The sequence below is a fragment of the Orbicella faveolata genome, unplaced genomic scaffold (genome assembly GCF_042242905.1).
Source record: "Orbicella faveolata isolate gen_17 unplaced genomic scaffold, um_ofav_v1 contig_3, whole genome shotgun sequence".
Taxonomy (NCBI): domain Eukaryota; kingdom Metazoa; phylum Cnidaria; class Anthozoa; order Scleractinia; family Merulinidae; genus Orbicella; species Orbicella faveolata.
The window spans coordinates 10,748,239-10,764,604 of record NW_028301558.1 but is presented as its reverse complement, the minus strand read 5'-3'; the positions used below and the strand labels follow the sequence as shown (position 1 = coordinate 10,764,604).

General features: G+C 37.9%; 2 protein-coding genes across 3 annotated transcripts; both read right to left on the bottom strand.

The window, feature by feature from the left end:
• Positions 1–1,114: 1,114 nt before the first annotated feature.
• Positions 1,115–9,701, bottom strand: LOC110065852 (derlin-1-like). The gene is made up of 8 exons (XM_089298796.1): positions 9,370–9,701; positions 6,972–7,083; positions 5,975–6,039; positions 5,863–5,889; positions 4,876–4,971; positions 3,135–3,187; positions 2,353–2,463; positions 1,115–1,549 (listed from the first exon to the last, which is right to left on the bottom strand). Exons 1-8 carry the CDS (start codon positions 9,526–9,528, stop codon positions 1,405–1,407), a joined length of 768 nt encoding a protein of 255 aa, XP_089154922.1. The 5' UTR covers positions 9,529–9,701; the 3' UTR covers positions 1,115–1,404.
• Positions 9,702–10,757: 1,056 nt separating this feature from the next.
• LOC110065926 (riboflavin transporter 2-like) lies at positions 10,758–15,826 on the bottom strand. 2 transcript variants are annotated; one of them, XM_089298778.1, is made up of 3 exons: positions 14,469–15,826; positions 13,237–13,447; positions 10,758–12,319 (listed from the first exon to the last, which is right to left on the bottom strand). In XM_089298778.1, exons 1-2 carry the CDS (start codon positions 15,654–15,656, stop codon positions 13,262–13,264), a joined length of 1,374 nt encoding a protein of 457 aa, XP_089154904.1. In that variant the 5' UTR covers positions 15,657–15,826; the 3' UTR covers positions 10,758–12,319; positions 13,237–13,261. The 2 variants fall into 2 exon arrangements, with proteins under 2 accessions (XP_089154904.1, XP_020628771.2); XM_020773112.2 differs by having other exon boundaries at positions 10,758–13,447.
• Between the last annotated feature and the right edge of the window lie 540 nt (positions 15,827–16,366).

Sequence of the window (16,366 nt, the reverse complement as noted above, 5' to 3'; positions counted from 1 at the left end):
TCTTGTAGACCGGGATCCACTCTCCCTTTTTCCAAGCGTTTGGCCAATGGTTATCCTCTATTGCCTGATTGAAAATGGTGGTCAGAGGTGTTGCCAGTTGTTCAGCTGCTATTTTCAGTACTCTTGGTGGTAACATATCGTACCCTGCTGCTTTATTAGGATTAATTCCTTTAAGTGCTGCGAGGACTTCTTGTCGTTTTAATTTTCTGAACTTGAATGTGTTGGGTGTGTGCTTTGCGTTAATGGCTAATGCGCTTCTGTGAAGGTCACAATCGTTCTCAGTTATGTTACACGCATATGGTCCTCCAATATGATCAGCTATAGAACAAAAGTTATTTGTAAATTCTTGTGCTACAAGCCCCTGATCTTGCTGTATCACTCCTCGGATATTAAGGGAAATTGCACTGTTATCCTTTGTCTTTGAATTCAGAAATGGGGTGAAGCTCCATCTTGTCCGCTCGGGTAGCTAGTCACAGCGGAGGATTTGATTCATCTTGCCCGCTCACTGAGCTAGCCATATAATAATAATGGATAATGTCCGACTATGAAAATTGCATTGTAACAAAAATTTCCCACCCACTTTCTTGAGAAAAAAATCTAATGCATACTTCCAGAGACTATCGTAGTTTTTAACGTGTTTCTTTACACACGATTCTTTGAGCAGAGATCATGGCTCGGATGAAAAACAATCTTCGGGTTTTTCAGACTACACCATAATGCATATTACATGTATTATAGTACAGAACGATCTTTATGTCGTTCACCTATTTGCTGACTTCGCACTTTCCGTTCGGAACCACCCGTCTTATATGGCGGTGAGATACTTTTCTTGAGTTAAAAAACACGAAACTCGAGAGTACATTGACAAGCTGATGGTATTCTTGATCTAAACTGGCTGTGGGGTCCCTGCTGACCTAAAGCTACACGATTGTACGCACTTGTACTACAGTGTGTCTTTCCGGGTAGTGAGCCAAAATCTAACATTTACTCAGCTCGCTGTCTCCTTTCGAACACTGGTGTTGACAATGTTATAAATGCCACTTGTAAAATTCCATTATCACAGAGGAACAACTTCCAATACCAAAACCCGGAAAAATTACACCACGAAAACAAGAAAAGTTTAAAGAACTTTATTTACTTATATTACACCTGAAGTCTGCAAAGTGGTGTCACATATATTCTTGGTGCACGTCGTGTTTTTGATATAATTTGATCAGAACTTCATGTTTGACAATTTCTCATCTAAACGAAAGATACATTCATTAGATTAAAAGCTTGACTGCTCTTCGAACTATACCAAACCATACGACGTAGCAATCTTTTTAAAGACACATGCATGTCAACCTAGACATAGTGACCATGTACACGTATTATCGAGATCTACAAAGACATTTGTCTTAACATTCATTCGTTGCCAAGGCGCTGTCCTCTGCCCCAGCCTCCCCAACCGCCACCTCCTCCACCGTTGTCCTGGTCACGTGGCCTGCGACTGGCAGGGGGCACACCAAAGCCACTTACACCTCCCTGGCGGTTTGGAAGAAGCTTGTACCTGTAAAGGAAGTGGAAGTTGACAAGACAAGCGTCATTTCTTTGATTCATGATACCAAAGCACAGTTAGTTTTGTTAACTAAATTTACGTATATAATTAATTAGTCTGTTACGTGTACAGCAGTGAAACGTGCCTTTGTTTCCTAAAGACAAAATCATTCCTATGTATATAATTTTACTTGCACATTAAGTTTACCATCTGCATATATACTGTTCACATTTTAAATCTTGAAGTCAACTGTGTATAGAAGAATATCTTCAACAGTGCATATAACTGAGTATGTTGGTTAAATGATGTAAACAAATTGCAATGTTATAACTATATTCATTACGTTAAACTATGCTAATTAATGCAATTTCATGGCAGAATAGACACTTTAAATAAATGATGAAATTTGAATAATAATACTTATACATTCCAGGCCTCGCATGCATGTGAAAAATCCTTTGTCTGGAAACATTAACACCAGGGCTCTCATTAAGTTTTTAGTCACCTGTAGCCTGGTTCTCCACACCCGTAACAAACTTGTTACTTTGTGGGTGAATTCTTTCAACAACAGGCAATTTCACCCGTAGCATCAAGGGAAAATCAAGCATACTTGGCCGTAACGGGTGTTATGGGTTACGGCCGTTAATCACAGCCCTAAACACAAGCCTTAGGATGTCTAATGGTCTTCAAATTTAGGCACCATTTATGCAAAGTGTCTATTGACATGACAGGTTATGTTAGTGTAAGTTAAGGCCTATAAGCGCCGTACAGGAATCTGATTACAGATAAAACTCAACCCTAAAAAAAAAACATACAGTATGGATGGTGTAGAAAGGAAACGCTGTCCTCCAAAGTCTTGTGGGTATTTGAACATGAGAAAGAAGTACAGGTGTCCAACAAATATGCCAATAAGCTCCATAATACCACTGGAAGAAAACAAAAACATCAAAGATTTACACTTTGAAAACATACAGTGAAACTTGTATTAAGCAGACCCCATATTAAGTGGACACTCTCTCTTAGCGGACACCAGCTGAAGTCCCAAAATTTTCTTTCCACGTTTACTGTAAAATAAACCTGGATTCAGCAGACACCTCTATTAACAGACGTGGACACCAATATTAAGCCATTTTGTTGCACAAAACCTGCAATAAGTGGATGCTTCAAGAGCATTTTACATCTAAAGGTTCAGCTGAGACTCCTTTAACATTGTTCAGCGATGTCATTTTAAAGCTAAGTGATTATTGCAGATTGATGAATTGACTGACTGGACATTGTGCTATGAGCAGTCTTTGATCTCACACTGTGTCACATTGTGTTACAGAAGAGTTAATTATTATTGCACAACATATTAGAACCTGTTTGAGCAGACACCCTCTATTAAGCAGATGCTAATGAGGGTCCCAAGGGTGTCCCCTTAATACAGGTTTCACTGTACTGTAAAAATATGCACCTTAAAAGCCATGTTCCTATGTATGCATGCATGTTTACATTGCCTGATGCAAAAAAAAAAAACAAACAGTCTGGGAGAATTTAACAGTTTATGTAAACAGGAACAGTAAAGGAACAACATTCTTTAAACACTACATGTACATACCCTCCCTGGATGATCATGTTAAATATTGCCAGCACCCATGGAAGGTACATTGCCTAAAAACAAAAAGAATGCATCTTCAAAATCCATGTGTACACAACTTAAGTTCTTTTCAGTTATTGACCAACATCACACATAGAATGGTTTGAAGAAAGTGAGTGAACTGATGGGCACATGTAATTTTTTGATGTCACTGAAGAATATGACAGACACAACACATTAGGAGCCCACTTGTTAGGTTAGCTTCTATTATAAATGTATTAGCTTCTGAAGAAACTGCTAGGTTGTGTTAGTGGGCAAGAAAAACACTAAGCTAAGGGAAATAGAGCACTTGCTCTGATGGAGGCCTAGCATTTGTAACGTCAGCTTCACAAACTTGCTATGGGAGTTAATTTACCTGTACCAACTTCAAGTTGATAATCCAAAGAAAAAACTTGAAAATCACCTTCTGTTTAAAAATAGTTTTAAAGTGGTACTATGACGAAAATTGCATCTTTCCTACCTAAGCCATTTTAAAACATAAACAAGTAGTCTGTATGAGAAGAAAAATGCTATTTACTATTTTCCAAATATCTCTTTTCATTCCAGTGATATTCAAGTTTTTAAAATATGCAAATTAGCCAAGTGATGACGTCATACACTCAACCAAATCTTCATCAAATATAATGAAGAAAGATATCTAAGCCAATTTGTATCAGAAGTGTTTGATTCTTTGCAGTAACATTGTTCTACTTGTGCTCCACAATACGAGCTTGACAGTCTTGTTACCATGGCAACATACTGGGTTCCAGACCTCCCCAATATCATTGGCTTTTCTGGCCACCTTTGGCATTCCATTTTGATATTTGCTAATGATACCTCATATGCATGATACAGCAAGCATATGAATATGTTAGGTTGAGTTCATGGCCTTGTTTAATGTTTTTTGGGCTGAAAATCACCAAAATATTGAAATCAAGTGGGTGCAGACTGGAAAAGAGTGAGTTGCCATGGGAACAGAATTTTTTATGGCCGTAGGTGTGTTGTCTGTAGAACTATTAGCCTACCAAGTTTCATTGGTCTGTGATGCAAATTGACCAAGATAGCTCTATTTCATATATACTTGATATAATATTGGGTTGATTATATGACGTCGTCAGTTATCTCACTTGCATATTTTACACATTTTTCAAACTTAAATATCTCCAGAACAAATACAGATATTTGCAAACCTTAAATGGCGTTTTTATCTTTTCATAATACACCAAAAAAAAAATCAAGGGGTCAAAATTTGATCATAGTACCACTTTAAGTGTTTACCTTTCATTACAGTGACACAACTTGACAAGGGTAAGAAAAATTCAAGATGATTAATACAGCTGAGTGCTTTACTTTTATTACAGCAGCACAACTTGACAAAAGCTGAAGATTATTTTGGACAAAAAAGTAAGCAAAGAAACAATTCTTGAGTTTGTAAGAAAAACACTACGATCCGATGCATATGACCTCACACATTGCAAGAGCACAGGATCACAGAGAAAAAGAAAAATGAAGCAGCAGAAATTGACTGAACTTTACTATACAGTCATGGATGAGCTCACCCTGCATACACTGCACCTAGCAGTTTCTAAGTGCTAAAGCAAAGGAAAAAAGAAAGAAAAGCAGCATAGGGAATATAAGCACTTTGACTTTGATGGTAGGAGACCACTGACTGCATATTGTTTACTAGGCATTTATAATATTATAAAGATAAAGGCAAGCCTACCTTAAATTGCATTCCAAACCAGAACTGTACAATCGTATCTTTATTTACTTGGCACCAAACATACAGAACACTTAAAACAAGGGGATCCATGAGAAGCTGAAATGGAAAGAAACAGATTTTAATCTTTGTAAGACCAACATTACACTACCTGACACTTATTTTTACCATCAGTGTGCAAACCAGTTTTTTATTTGTTCCATCAATTAGAAGATAGTAGGTTGTAAATTTAAATGTCATAACTCTCCTTCTTTTTCCCCTTTGTCTCAGATATTATAATTATTAAATATTATATTATAATATATTATATTACAACTACTAAATTATTTACTTTTTATTTATTTATATCAACTTTATTTGCACTTTGTATATGCAAATTGGGTGCCAGAGGGAAGAACTTGTAATAATCTTCATATAAAGCTGACCTGCTTAATAAAAATATGTAAACTACATACAATTCTAAAGCATTAAACGTTCTCCTCTGTGGACTCACATGTAAAATGTAAAGTAATTTCCTGTACTCAGAGCGCAATAAAATATTTTTTAAAAGTGGAATATTTCTTTCGGCTCAACCAAACTTCACCAGCCACAATACTATTATTACTGTTGACTGTGGGCTAATTAAGACAAGGACATTTATCTGAATTTGTAAAATAAAAACTATGTTGTTTATATTATTTTGAACAAGAACTTGATAAAATATCCAACCTAATTTAAACATGTCCCGAGGCATCATCAGGGCTCAAAAAAAACCTTGAATTCCAGCTTGCCCTTTGGACAAACAGCTCTCAAATTTTGCTTGTCCTGCGCAAGTCTTGGTTAACTACTTTTTTTCTTATTTAGTTGGCACATGACTTGCTTTGGCCCTTGCCCATTGGGCAAGTGAAAATAAAAAGTCACTTGCCCCGCAAGAAAATTTACTTGTACATCCTGGACAAACGGACAGCACTTTTTCGAGCCCTGATTATTCTAAAAAGAAAACTAACTTACTCTCAAGGGTATAAGAAATCCTATGATCTGATGTCAGACAAGTCAAGGAACATTCCAGTTAGCAAATTGTACCACCAAATTACATTCAATTGAGAAGCTTATAAAAGGATACAATTAAAATACAACAATTGAAGAGTATCATAAACAAATAGTCAGCTGGTCGACCATCAAAAAGACCTGCAAGTAATTAAAAATGAACTTTATTGTCATTAGCACATCTACATGCTTTGACAGAAAACAGTTGCTGTCCATCATAGCACTGATAGCCTGCGAACACAGATGTATTTCCAGCTGTCGCTTGTCTCCGCCAAAAAATAACATCTGCGAACCTGAGCCAGGAAACGATTTCTGTGATGTAGGAATTCTAAGCCAATCACAGTTTAGCTCAAATAGCCCCAGAACTACTGCACAAGGTATTTGCTACAAGGAGCACTCGAGTTTCATTCTATCATGGAATCTGATTGGCAAAAGAGAAAACAAAAGTCATTACATCACAGAAATCGACAGCTGGAAATGCATCTGTGTTCACAGGCTATAGCACAAATTGATTTCTTCACAAAATTCTTTCTTCGAAGAAAGAAACCTAAGCGTGCAGCCAATTTTTATGATCAGAGGTGAACTTCCAAAATCACTTTGGTCATTCCATTCCAAAAACATAAAAATTTTACCTTTCAAAACGTTACTCAACTAATCAAACAACAAACTAATTATAACATAATTTTTTATGATGAATAAATAATAATATTAATGTTCAAATCTCAAGATTAAAATTCCCATTGTAAATGCTAGTTATAAAATAAACCTACAATATTTAGCAACCCCACCAACCTCACCCCTGATTAATTATTGACCACCATCTGCTCATGAAAACAAAAAGCGGTTTTAAGTTCCAAAAACCGATTCTTTGAGAACATTCTACCATGCATTAGCATAACATCAGTGGTGTTGCTCATATTAGCAACAGTAAACATGTTTGATATGTTTAATATAATGGTTAGTTTCTCCATTTCATCAAAATGTTTTATGTGAGCTTTGTTAAATTGCATCTGATAGTAGCAAAATGACAGCACCACATTGTATGAGATAATCATGAAATAAATCAGCGTCACCTGTTTCAAGCCTTGTAGAGTAGGAGTATAAGAAATACATATTAATGAGGTAATGAAAACCAGTCTGAGGTACAATGGGGTAGAAAACGAATGCTGTGAATAACCTCCATATCTGAAAATTAAGAAAAATGACTCCAGTATGTAAGTGCTGAGGTGTGCGTCAGTTATGGACCAAAGCAAAAGTCCATGTTAGAGTAGTTGTTAAGGACACTAGACAAAGATCAATTTTGATTAGTTAATAATTGTCTCTTTACCTTAGTTACGAACGTAGTTACAATGTTTACTTCTTTTTTATTGGTTTTGTAATCGGACCTTTAAGCGTCACCACGCACCTATAAAAGCTGAGTTAGCGTCCCTTTAAAGTAGTTTTTCTTTCCATCTCGCGTGGTCTTGTCGACCTTGAACTCTTGGTGCTTTTTGATTTCCCAACCCTTGGCTCAAGCAGGACCGATATGAGTACCTTTGTCATTTTGATTAGGTTACATTTTTTATAGCTATGGGCGAAGGAATACAAAGAAAGATTTGTACAATGTTAATTGATTTATAATCGTCTAAATTAGAAAGTGTTCTGAACGTTACTAGAGTGAACGCCCACCTTTTAGGCTCGAAAGCATTGAGCTGTTAATTAGTTCCTTTTGTTGTTTACTTCTGTGATCGAATCTTATTTAGTATCTTAGCGTAGTATTTACGCTGACTATTTTTGATGTATTGTTATTCAATTTCGTTATGTTGTCGATTCCAAATCGTTAGTTTGTCTCGTGTAAGTTTTGACTATTTGTTACGCAACTTTTCCGCTAAATTGAAAGAAATTCGTTACATATTGTTATTTCAGTTTACGATCGTTTCTGTTGATGCAATAAATCGCCGATAACCATCAACTTTGGTTTTCCGTGGTTTACTTGTCTACCCTTGAAGACGACCTGTAAAGTAGTCCCACCCACTAGTTTGTCGCGACACGCCTAGAGCTCGTTTTGTTTTGTCTCGTTTTGGAATTTGCCAGTCGCTGCAGACGTTACAGTAGTTTTAACCTGAGTGTCAAACGTTGTTCACATTTGCTTTTGCATTACAACAACAAGCGATTGGCTTAACAAAACTTGTATCACTTTGTCATCCAATCAGAATAAATCATGACTCCCTTTGCACACATGTTCCCATGCTTCACATAGGCTCCATTGCATAATTTCAAGTTTTAACATCTTTTGCAATAAAAACACACTGAAGAGTAACCAAATGTCAATTTTTTTTGATTGAGAGAGAGGGGGGCGGGGAGGGGGGAGAATCAAAAAGCACTACACACACAAATTAAAGTCACACAGTATTTTCCTTCTACAATTTAATTTGCAGCATGCAACTTATTATTTCAACAAAAATCAACACATCTTTTAACACAACACCATGCTGTTGAGTAGAAATGTGGCTACATGTCTGGCAGTTGGACAGGTTTCTTAAAATACTCTGTGTCCGGCAGACTCTAAACATTTTTTTAGTACAACAACTTAAAATGAACGTTATAACAGGCGACCCCAAGAGGAATCGAACCCGGGTCACCAGCCTGGCAAGCGATACTGATAACCACTGCACCACCACAACCGGCCAGCGAAGTTTGGAATTTTTTAAGTATTTATGGACTTACCCTTAGCATTATTGAAAGCTAACCGTAAACAGGCTAACTGCAAAGTTATTTAGGCTAACCGGAGTGCTATTCAGGCTAACCGGAGTGCTTTTTAGGCTAACCGGAGTGCTATTCAAACGTTTTGACTGCTGGTCATTTTATAAGAGTCTATGTTATAAATCCTGATATAGCGGGTGCCAGGCTCACCAAAATTAGTATTCAGCCATATAAACAAGGATTTGACATTATTAACTGAAATTTTTAAAAAATAATTTTGACTGCCGGACACGAAGGATTTTGAAAAACCTGTCCGGCTGCCGGACATAGAGACACAGTGTTCAAAATACTGTAACCAACCGCTTCAATCAAGGTTTTATCAGAGGCTCAACATTTGCAACATGATCTGTATGGTTCATAAGTGTTCTGCCATCCATCGCAAAATATAACGGACTTGATATAATATAATGGACAACATATATAATGCCAACCTTTATTAAATTACAGCATGCATATAATTATGTAGACATCGAGTCAGAAAATAAAACAGTTGCCAGGGATGAAATTCTTACCCCATCAAAAATTCAGAAAGTTCAAACCTCTAAATTAATTAGTTTTTTTTTTATTTGAGGGATTCAATTCTTTGATACTGTAACTAAGCTTATATCCGTGTGTGAATTTAAAAAAAGTGTGTGCATTTCTGTGCAAAATCTGTTTAAAAACCTTCTCGTCCGCCTTTCAGAGAGCTTTACGTACTTGGAGCTATTTTCTGGAGTCATTGATTCTTACCTGGAAACGATATACAATACTTGCATAGTCCAGGATGAAGTACATTCCATTTATCAATCCCAGCCTTCCAAGAAGGGGAAATACGATGGACAGAGAAAACCACCATCTTGTGACAATGGGTATGCTTCGAAACCATGTTCCAAGTTCATTCTCCGCCATTTCTTTCCAAAGATTGAAATCTCTAAGGCTCTTACGTTTTCAAAAGTTTTCAATTGTTTGTAGAAGGAAGATAGAACCCGTAGCAAATCGTCAAAGGAACATTTAAACTTGACACACTTATTTTTTCAAACAAAAACAGACGTGGCGACAAGTTATAGACTGGCCCGCCGGCGCAGTGGTTTGTGGGGTAGCTAGGACCCAGTCTACCCAGACAAAACGAGACACAGTAATACCAAGGAAAAAGCCACAGGTCAGCAGCAAAAGTTGCAGGAGTTTCCTTGGCATGGAGAAGCACCTTTTTAAAAACTGTTTTACTGGAGGAAGCTGTACAATAGTCTATCAGTTGTTAGGGTTCCATTCTCAAATTGAACAACATTTTATCGTATTTTGAAAATTTCAAACTAGATTTCTGCTAGTTCACAACACATTCAGTAGCTACATGTATATAATCAAAAACAATGACTGTCGAACTGGCCTGATATTTCTCCTTCCTTCCTCTAGCCTGCATGCTGGTGGGATGGGGAAACCGTATGAAGGTCAATCAGGGAGGCCCTGCCCAAAAGGGTACCTTTATCAGTCTTCAGGTATATAAAAGGGTAGCTATTTTACAAAAGGTTTGCTACAGGTCAGGGGAAAAAATTCTTCAAGGTCAAGGAATTTTATTTGGAGTCAGGAAAAATTGGCATTTTTGAAGAAAAGAAAGGGGAAACAGAAGTCATTTAACATGGCTGATTTAATACCATTGAAGGCTGGAAGAAACATTTGGGGTGACTGTGATCTCAACGATATATTTTTAACAATGAAGAAAGAAAATTTGTTGAAAACTTATCCGTCTTAATGAACAAGTAGAAAGGATGGTTGTAAGTTAACAATAGAAGCTGCTGCTAGATCTGACATATTTATTAAGCCCTACATCATTAACTTCATTTCAAGGGTTTAGAAAAGAGATGCAATGTTCTTAACTAGGTATGTGCAGGGGGTACCTTTTTTCAAATTATAAAAGGTATGCAAAACGAGGACCTTTTCTATCAAAATTGCTATGGGCAGTCCCCCCCCCCCCCCCCCCCCCAACCCTCAAACATGTCTCCCACTTGTGTTGGGTCTTGATTGTGTGCAAGCTTCCCAAGTCTCCCAACAAAAGTTATGACCAGCACAACTGTTCACCAGCAAAAGGTATTTGCAGGGTGATCACTATAAGAAGCATATTTGCATGAATACCAGCAACCCGATTTTAGAGAAATAAAAATTAACTGAAGCTTTATTTAAAATTATCATGATTTTGACCAAACAATAAAGAATGAACCTAACAATTCTTTCAGCAAGAGCAATTAAAGTGCAATAATTACTTGTAAATAAAAATATCCTTCCTATTAAATTATTATCTCAATAATTGTTTTGCCATTTTAAACCTACATAACTCAAGGTTAGTTGAACCGTAAGGGTTGTCTCCATGAAAGGTTCGACATAAATAACCCATATGATATCATTAGTTATTATCACTCAAAATTCAGTTCACTTGAATCCAGCTAAACCAGCCAAAACATTTTGCTCTACATGCTGTACAAAAAATGGAACAGATAAGCAAACTACAGTCAAACCCCTATTAAACAGCTACTCTTGGGGAAATGGGAGGTGGTCACTTATTAGGGGTTGGCTGTTTAATGGTGGTTCGTGTGCTCTTCACCATCAGGTTAACATGTAATCACGTCAAGACAATCATAATAAATGTGTGTTTGAATGTTTTTATCAGCCGTCAAATTCTATTTCAGACTCTAATATCTTTCATCACCTTTTCCAAACCAAAGCCAAATTATCTAAGTGTATTGAATTTTGTTTGTGACCATTTAATAGGGGTAAAGACAATAGAAAAACCTTCATTGGGACGACCATTAGGTAGCTGTGGCCGCTTAATAGAGGTGGCTGGTTAATAGGGGTTTTATTTACAGTGTTTTACTGACAATAACTTTAGGACTTTGATTTCTGGCTGCTTAATAAGGGGTGGCCGCTTAATAGAGGTTTGACTGTATACTGAAGGTGTCATTTGTTGTGTTAGCTTACATGACGTATTGTTCAAGTTAGTTACGTGCGAGATGCATGTTGGTCATTAAAGATGGTGTGTTGAAGTAAACACATGTTGTTCACTGAACACTATTGTAAGATCTTGTAAGCCCAAATAACTGAACATCATTGTGCGGACTTCACTAAAAATAATGAACCAGGTTACAAAATAGTCAAAAAATAGCTGTAACAGATTGTCAGGGCTTGGATACATTTTTTCTACTGTCAAAAAATATTTTGGCAATTTTTATGTGCTAGTTACTGTGATGAATGCTCTCTCTTGAATTATAATTTTATCACATATTTATTTAAGACCTAAACTTTGCCACGAAATTCTATACACTGCTAGATGTTTCTTTTATCTCACCTGTGTTAAACACACAACATAATAGTGATGTAATAAATCCTTAAATGCACTGAATTTGTTAACTGTCAAAGCAAGTGGCCACAGGGTATCACCACACGAGAGGATGTGTCACTGCAGCATGCCAATAATTATGTTTGCAGGGTTTGAAAAACAAATTGTGTTTGGCTTTCCCTGGACAAGCAGCTGTGAGTTGTATTACACTTGCCCTGGCCGGCTTTTACCCTGACACTTGCCCAGGTTCTCAAATGCAATATATAATTTGAATTAAAAATCAGAATTCATGCTTCATAATAAATATATATTCTCTTCTTATTTTCCAATATGTGATTGCTCACTGTCTCACATTGAAATAATGTCTCACTGTAGCTGTGGATTAAAAGCGAAAATGGTTCAGAGGTCACTTATAAACATAAATAAAAGAGACAAATAAGTATGCATTGAAAGCATAAAAGCATGCATTGATTTGATAAAATTTAAATGTAAACGTGTGCAACACTGTCATTGTCTTCATGACAAAATGAAGTGTACTTTGTATTGCATTATTTCATAAGCTCCCGCCAAATCCTTTGAATTATGATGCCTTTCCATAACACAAGAACTATGGAGCACAAATCCTAACTAGCAATTACATTTTTGGCTGCCATTAATCATAATTACGGCAACGACCAACAAAAATTGTAAAAAAGAAACAAACAAAATAGATCAAATTCTACCAAATGCAACCCACAGATGTGGCTTTTTGAACCTGTTGAATTAAACTTCTGTTTCCTAAGAGGTCCACTTTTTAAAGATGATTGACTCCAGCAAAACATGACACCATTGATTGAGCAGAGTTTATGTTATTGAAAGGTACAGTAATGTTTACTTACTTTTTTGCCTTAAAAGAATTCTTAAACCTTAGTTGGCTGCACCCTGCCTGAGCACTTTCTTACTGCTGATCAATGAGTGAGGAAAGAAAGTTGCTTGCCCCAGACAACCAGACAGGGTTTCTTCAAGGTCCTAATGTAGATGTTTTAAAGTACCCCTGTTACATGCTACTGTGACATGAACCCCTAAAACATGTATCACTATTTTTAAATAAACCTTCATTTGAAACTTTCAGTGAGGAAACTCGAACCACAAACACTGTCTTTGCACATTATTACCCTGACCTTAGAAAGAAGGCTCAGAGTCAGAGTACATTGTAAAAGGCAAACAAAGAGCCTTCAATGTATCATTCTGTAGTCACCGAATAATGTGGAAAAAAAAAATGTCAAGACTGTTCACAGTTTGGGTGTTCTTACTGTAACATCATCCAGGTGAAGCTTGTCATTCTTGTTTGAAGTGGTGGTAGACATTCACTGGAGCAAAAATCGCCAGAGCGCCTACACAAGACCCCGCTTGAAGACTCACACCATACCACAGAAGATGCTTGTGACCTTTCTCACGCATTATTCCTCCAATTGCAACTTTGATGTACGTTACCAAGGCAACAGCACTGACACTGACAAATACCTTTCAAAGGAATTGAATTATTTTAGGATTTTGCATGACAAAAATACAATGGTTTTGTTATATTGTCATCTTGCTGTAAGAGCAGTTAAGTATTCTAACCATGTAAAATTATCATGAACATTAATTGCTATGGCACAAATTTACCTCATCACTTCTCTCCCACTCCACCCCCATACTTCCCATCGCCCTCCCCCCCAATAAACAAAAACACTTGGAGTAGAGTTTTCCCATCTTTGAAAGGAAAGTATTTAAAGATGTGGTACTGTTCTTTGGGTAAGAACATTAACCAGTCACACAAAAATATACAACTCAGGTTGTTGAGTTGTTATATCAGTGATGACCCAGCAATCAATGACCAATCCATGACTTACATGTTTATGGTCAATTCGTTATTCATAGATCTTTTGATAATCTCAGCAATAATGAATCACTGATCAACTGATTATCCATCAGTTGCTCACTACTAGATTTAATCCCACAGATGCTTTGTGTGCTGGTTAGAGGCACACCATAGTGAAAAATATGGCTTAATGTAATTTTATACAATTTTGACTTAAAGGTTTTCCTGTGCCAAAGGAAAGGATTGTTCTTTAAACAATCATTTGGTTCTGTAAGATATTGTTGACTTTAAGACCCAACCATAGAGGCGTGGTGGCCTCATGGTTAGTACACTCAACTCTGGATCAAGTGGTCTGTGTTCGAGCCCTGGCTGGGGACATAGTGTTGTGTGCTTGGGCTAAACAGTTTACTGTCACAGTACCTCTCTCGAACCAGGTGTATCAATAGGTGCTGTCAAATTTAACACTAGAGGTAACCCTGTGATGGACTATTATCCCATCCAGATGAGAGTAGAAATACTCCTAGTCACTTCGTGCTACAGAAACCACCTTGATGGGCCATTTGGCTCATATGTAGACTTTACCTACCTTAAGACCCACACATTTAATGTCTGGGCTATAAGTCACATAGTCTACATGTATTAAATGTGGTAAATGAAATTAATGTTCCATCACATACTTACTATCAAAACAGCACCAGAATCTTCACATTGTAAGAGTACATTGGGACTCTGCGATGCGACAATGATAATGTATGTACACATACCAACGTACACACAACTCAGCACTGCTATGACCACTGATGACATTGTTTGCATAAATGGAAACACGAAGCAGGTGACTGGATTGGCGATGTTAGACAGTGTGAGCGTTAGATGATAAATGTGATAGCTATAAGGTATGCAGGCATATGACTGGATAGCTGGTATGACTCCATTGCTCAAGCCACTGACTAAGGCTAAAATCACAAACAGAAAGACATCACTCCTTGTGGACAAATTTTTAACAATATAGTCCTCTTGAAAACAAGAATTTTCAATGTTTTCCCTCTCTTCGTCACAGACAAGTTCCATGGCTTGTTCACATCCCTGGGCCCCTTCATCGTCACCTTTGATGTTTTTCACTACCTGCTGTCGTTTTGTCACAGGAAGGTAATTCAGCCCCAGAAAGGCCAAGCCACAGGCTACCATCATTCCAGTCAGAAACCAAAAGAACACTTCAACAGAGAACTTAGGCCCTGGAGCCCCGCTACCTGTGGTGGTATTGTTTGCTGACGTTTCATTCGTAGTGCTCATAGGAGCCAGGGTGGGGTTTACACAGGAGGTGTGTGACCCCCCTCCCACACCCTGCGCTAAAGCTACCAGACTAGGGAAAAGTCCACCTAATCCTCCGCCACCGAAAAAGGGACTCATGTAAACTTCTCGGAAGGTGGCCATGTATGGCAGAAACGTGACCGAAGAAGAACAATTTACCATGGCGAGAAAGAAACACAGAACCAAAAGTGCGGTGCTGCGTTCAGCTCCCGCAATGAAGCTCGTTTCTTTCCAGAAAAACGCCAAAAGCGCACATGCTGCGATTCCAACGAGAACGCTGATGTAAATGGCCGGTATCTCGCGAACTATTCGTGGGAAGAATTTATTTCCTAGAGTAAAAGCCACAGGCGCTATGTTGGCCAGTTGAATTATAACTGTTAGGTAGGATGGCAGAGACCAACTTTCTGGGATTTCTTGAACTATGATGGGTAATTCAACCCAAAGTGCGTTGACTGCGATCCATGAACCAGTGCCGAAAATCACAACGAGCACGTACGTTATAATGGAGATGCTGGAGAAAGTGTTCTTGATGCGGTTCTTTATGCTCTCCCAGGCCATTTTAACAACTTGTAAATTTCAAATTACTTTGTCTCTTGTCTTCTTGTGTAAAGCTGATATAAACAGAACACAATTGTGTCACGCTTAACCGCCTCAATTACATAATAAATGCTCTGCCCGTCTGCCAGCCGCTTATAATTATAGAGTAGTAGTCATTCTTTTGCTCAGTCCGTCGTGCGTGACGCGATGGCCGCGCGAACTCTTAGTGGCTCGCCCCAGGATTTCACGCGGCCATTTTTTACGGTCTCGCTCCCCCGGACTGGGCGAAAGAGGGAATACTCGTGGAGAAACTCCACTGATAGCGGCCGGGGGGAGGGTTAGGGTAACTAATTTTGGTTGATTTATCGACAAAGGTACCCCGGTAAATCCGCCTGTTCAGTCCCGGGGGAGGGGACTCCCATTCAAAAATGACGGGGGTAGTGATAAGTTAATAAAGATGGTGAATTTTAAGCTCGGTAATGAAATGTGAAGGTGAATTAATCAACATGACGCGAGCGTGGGACAAATTCTGTCGGGGACTCAGAATTTTTCTTTGTCCCACGCTCGCGTCATGTTGATTAATTCACCTTCACAATGACGGGGGTGTTCGTCGTACCTTTTAGGAATTAAAAGCGCGGTTTTGGTACCTCTTAGAGTGTTGAACCTCAAAAGGTCCACATCGGCAGCTTTTGCGGTATTTTTTTAGGGTATCGAGCAGAAAAAATATGATA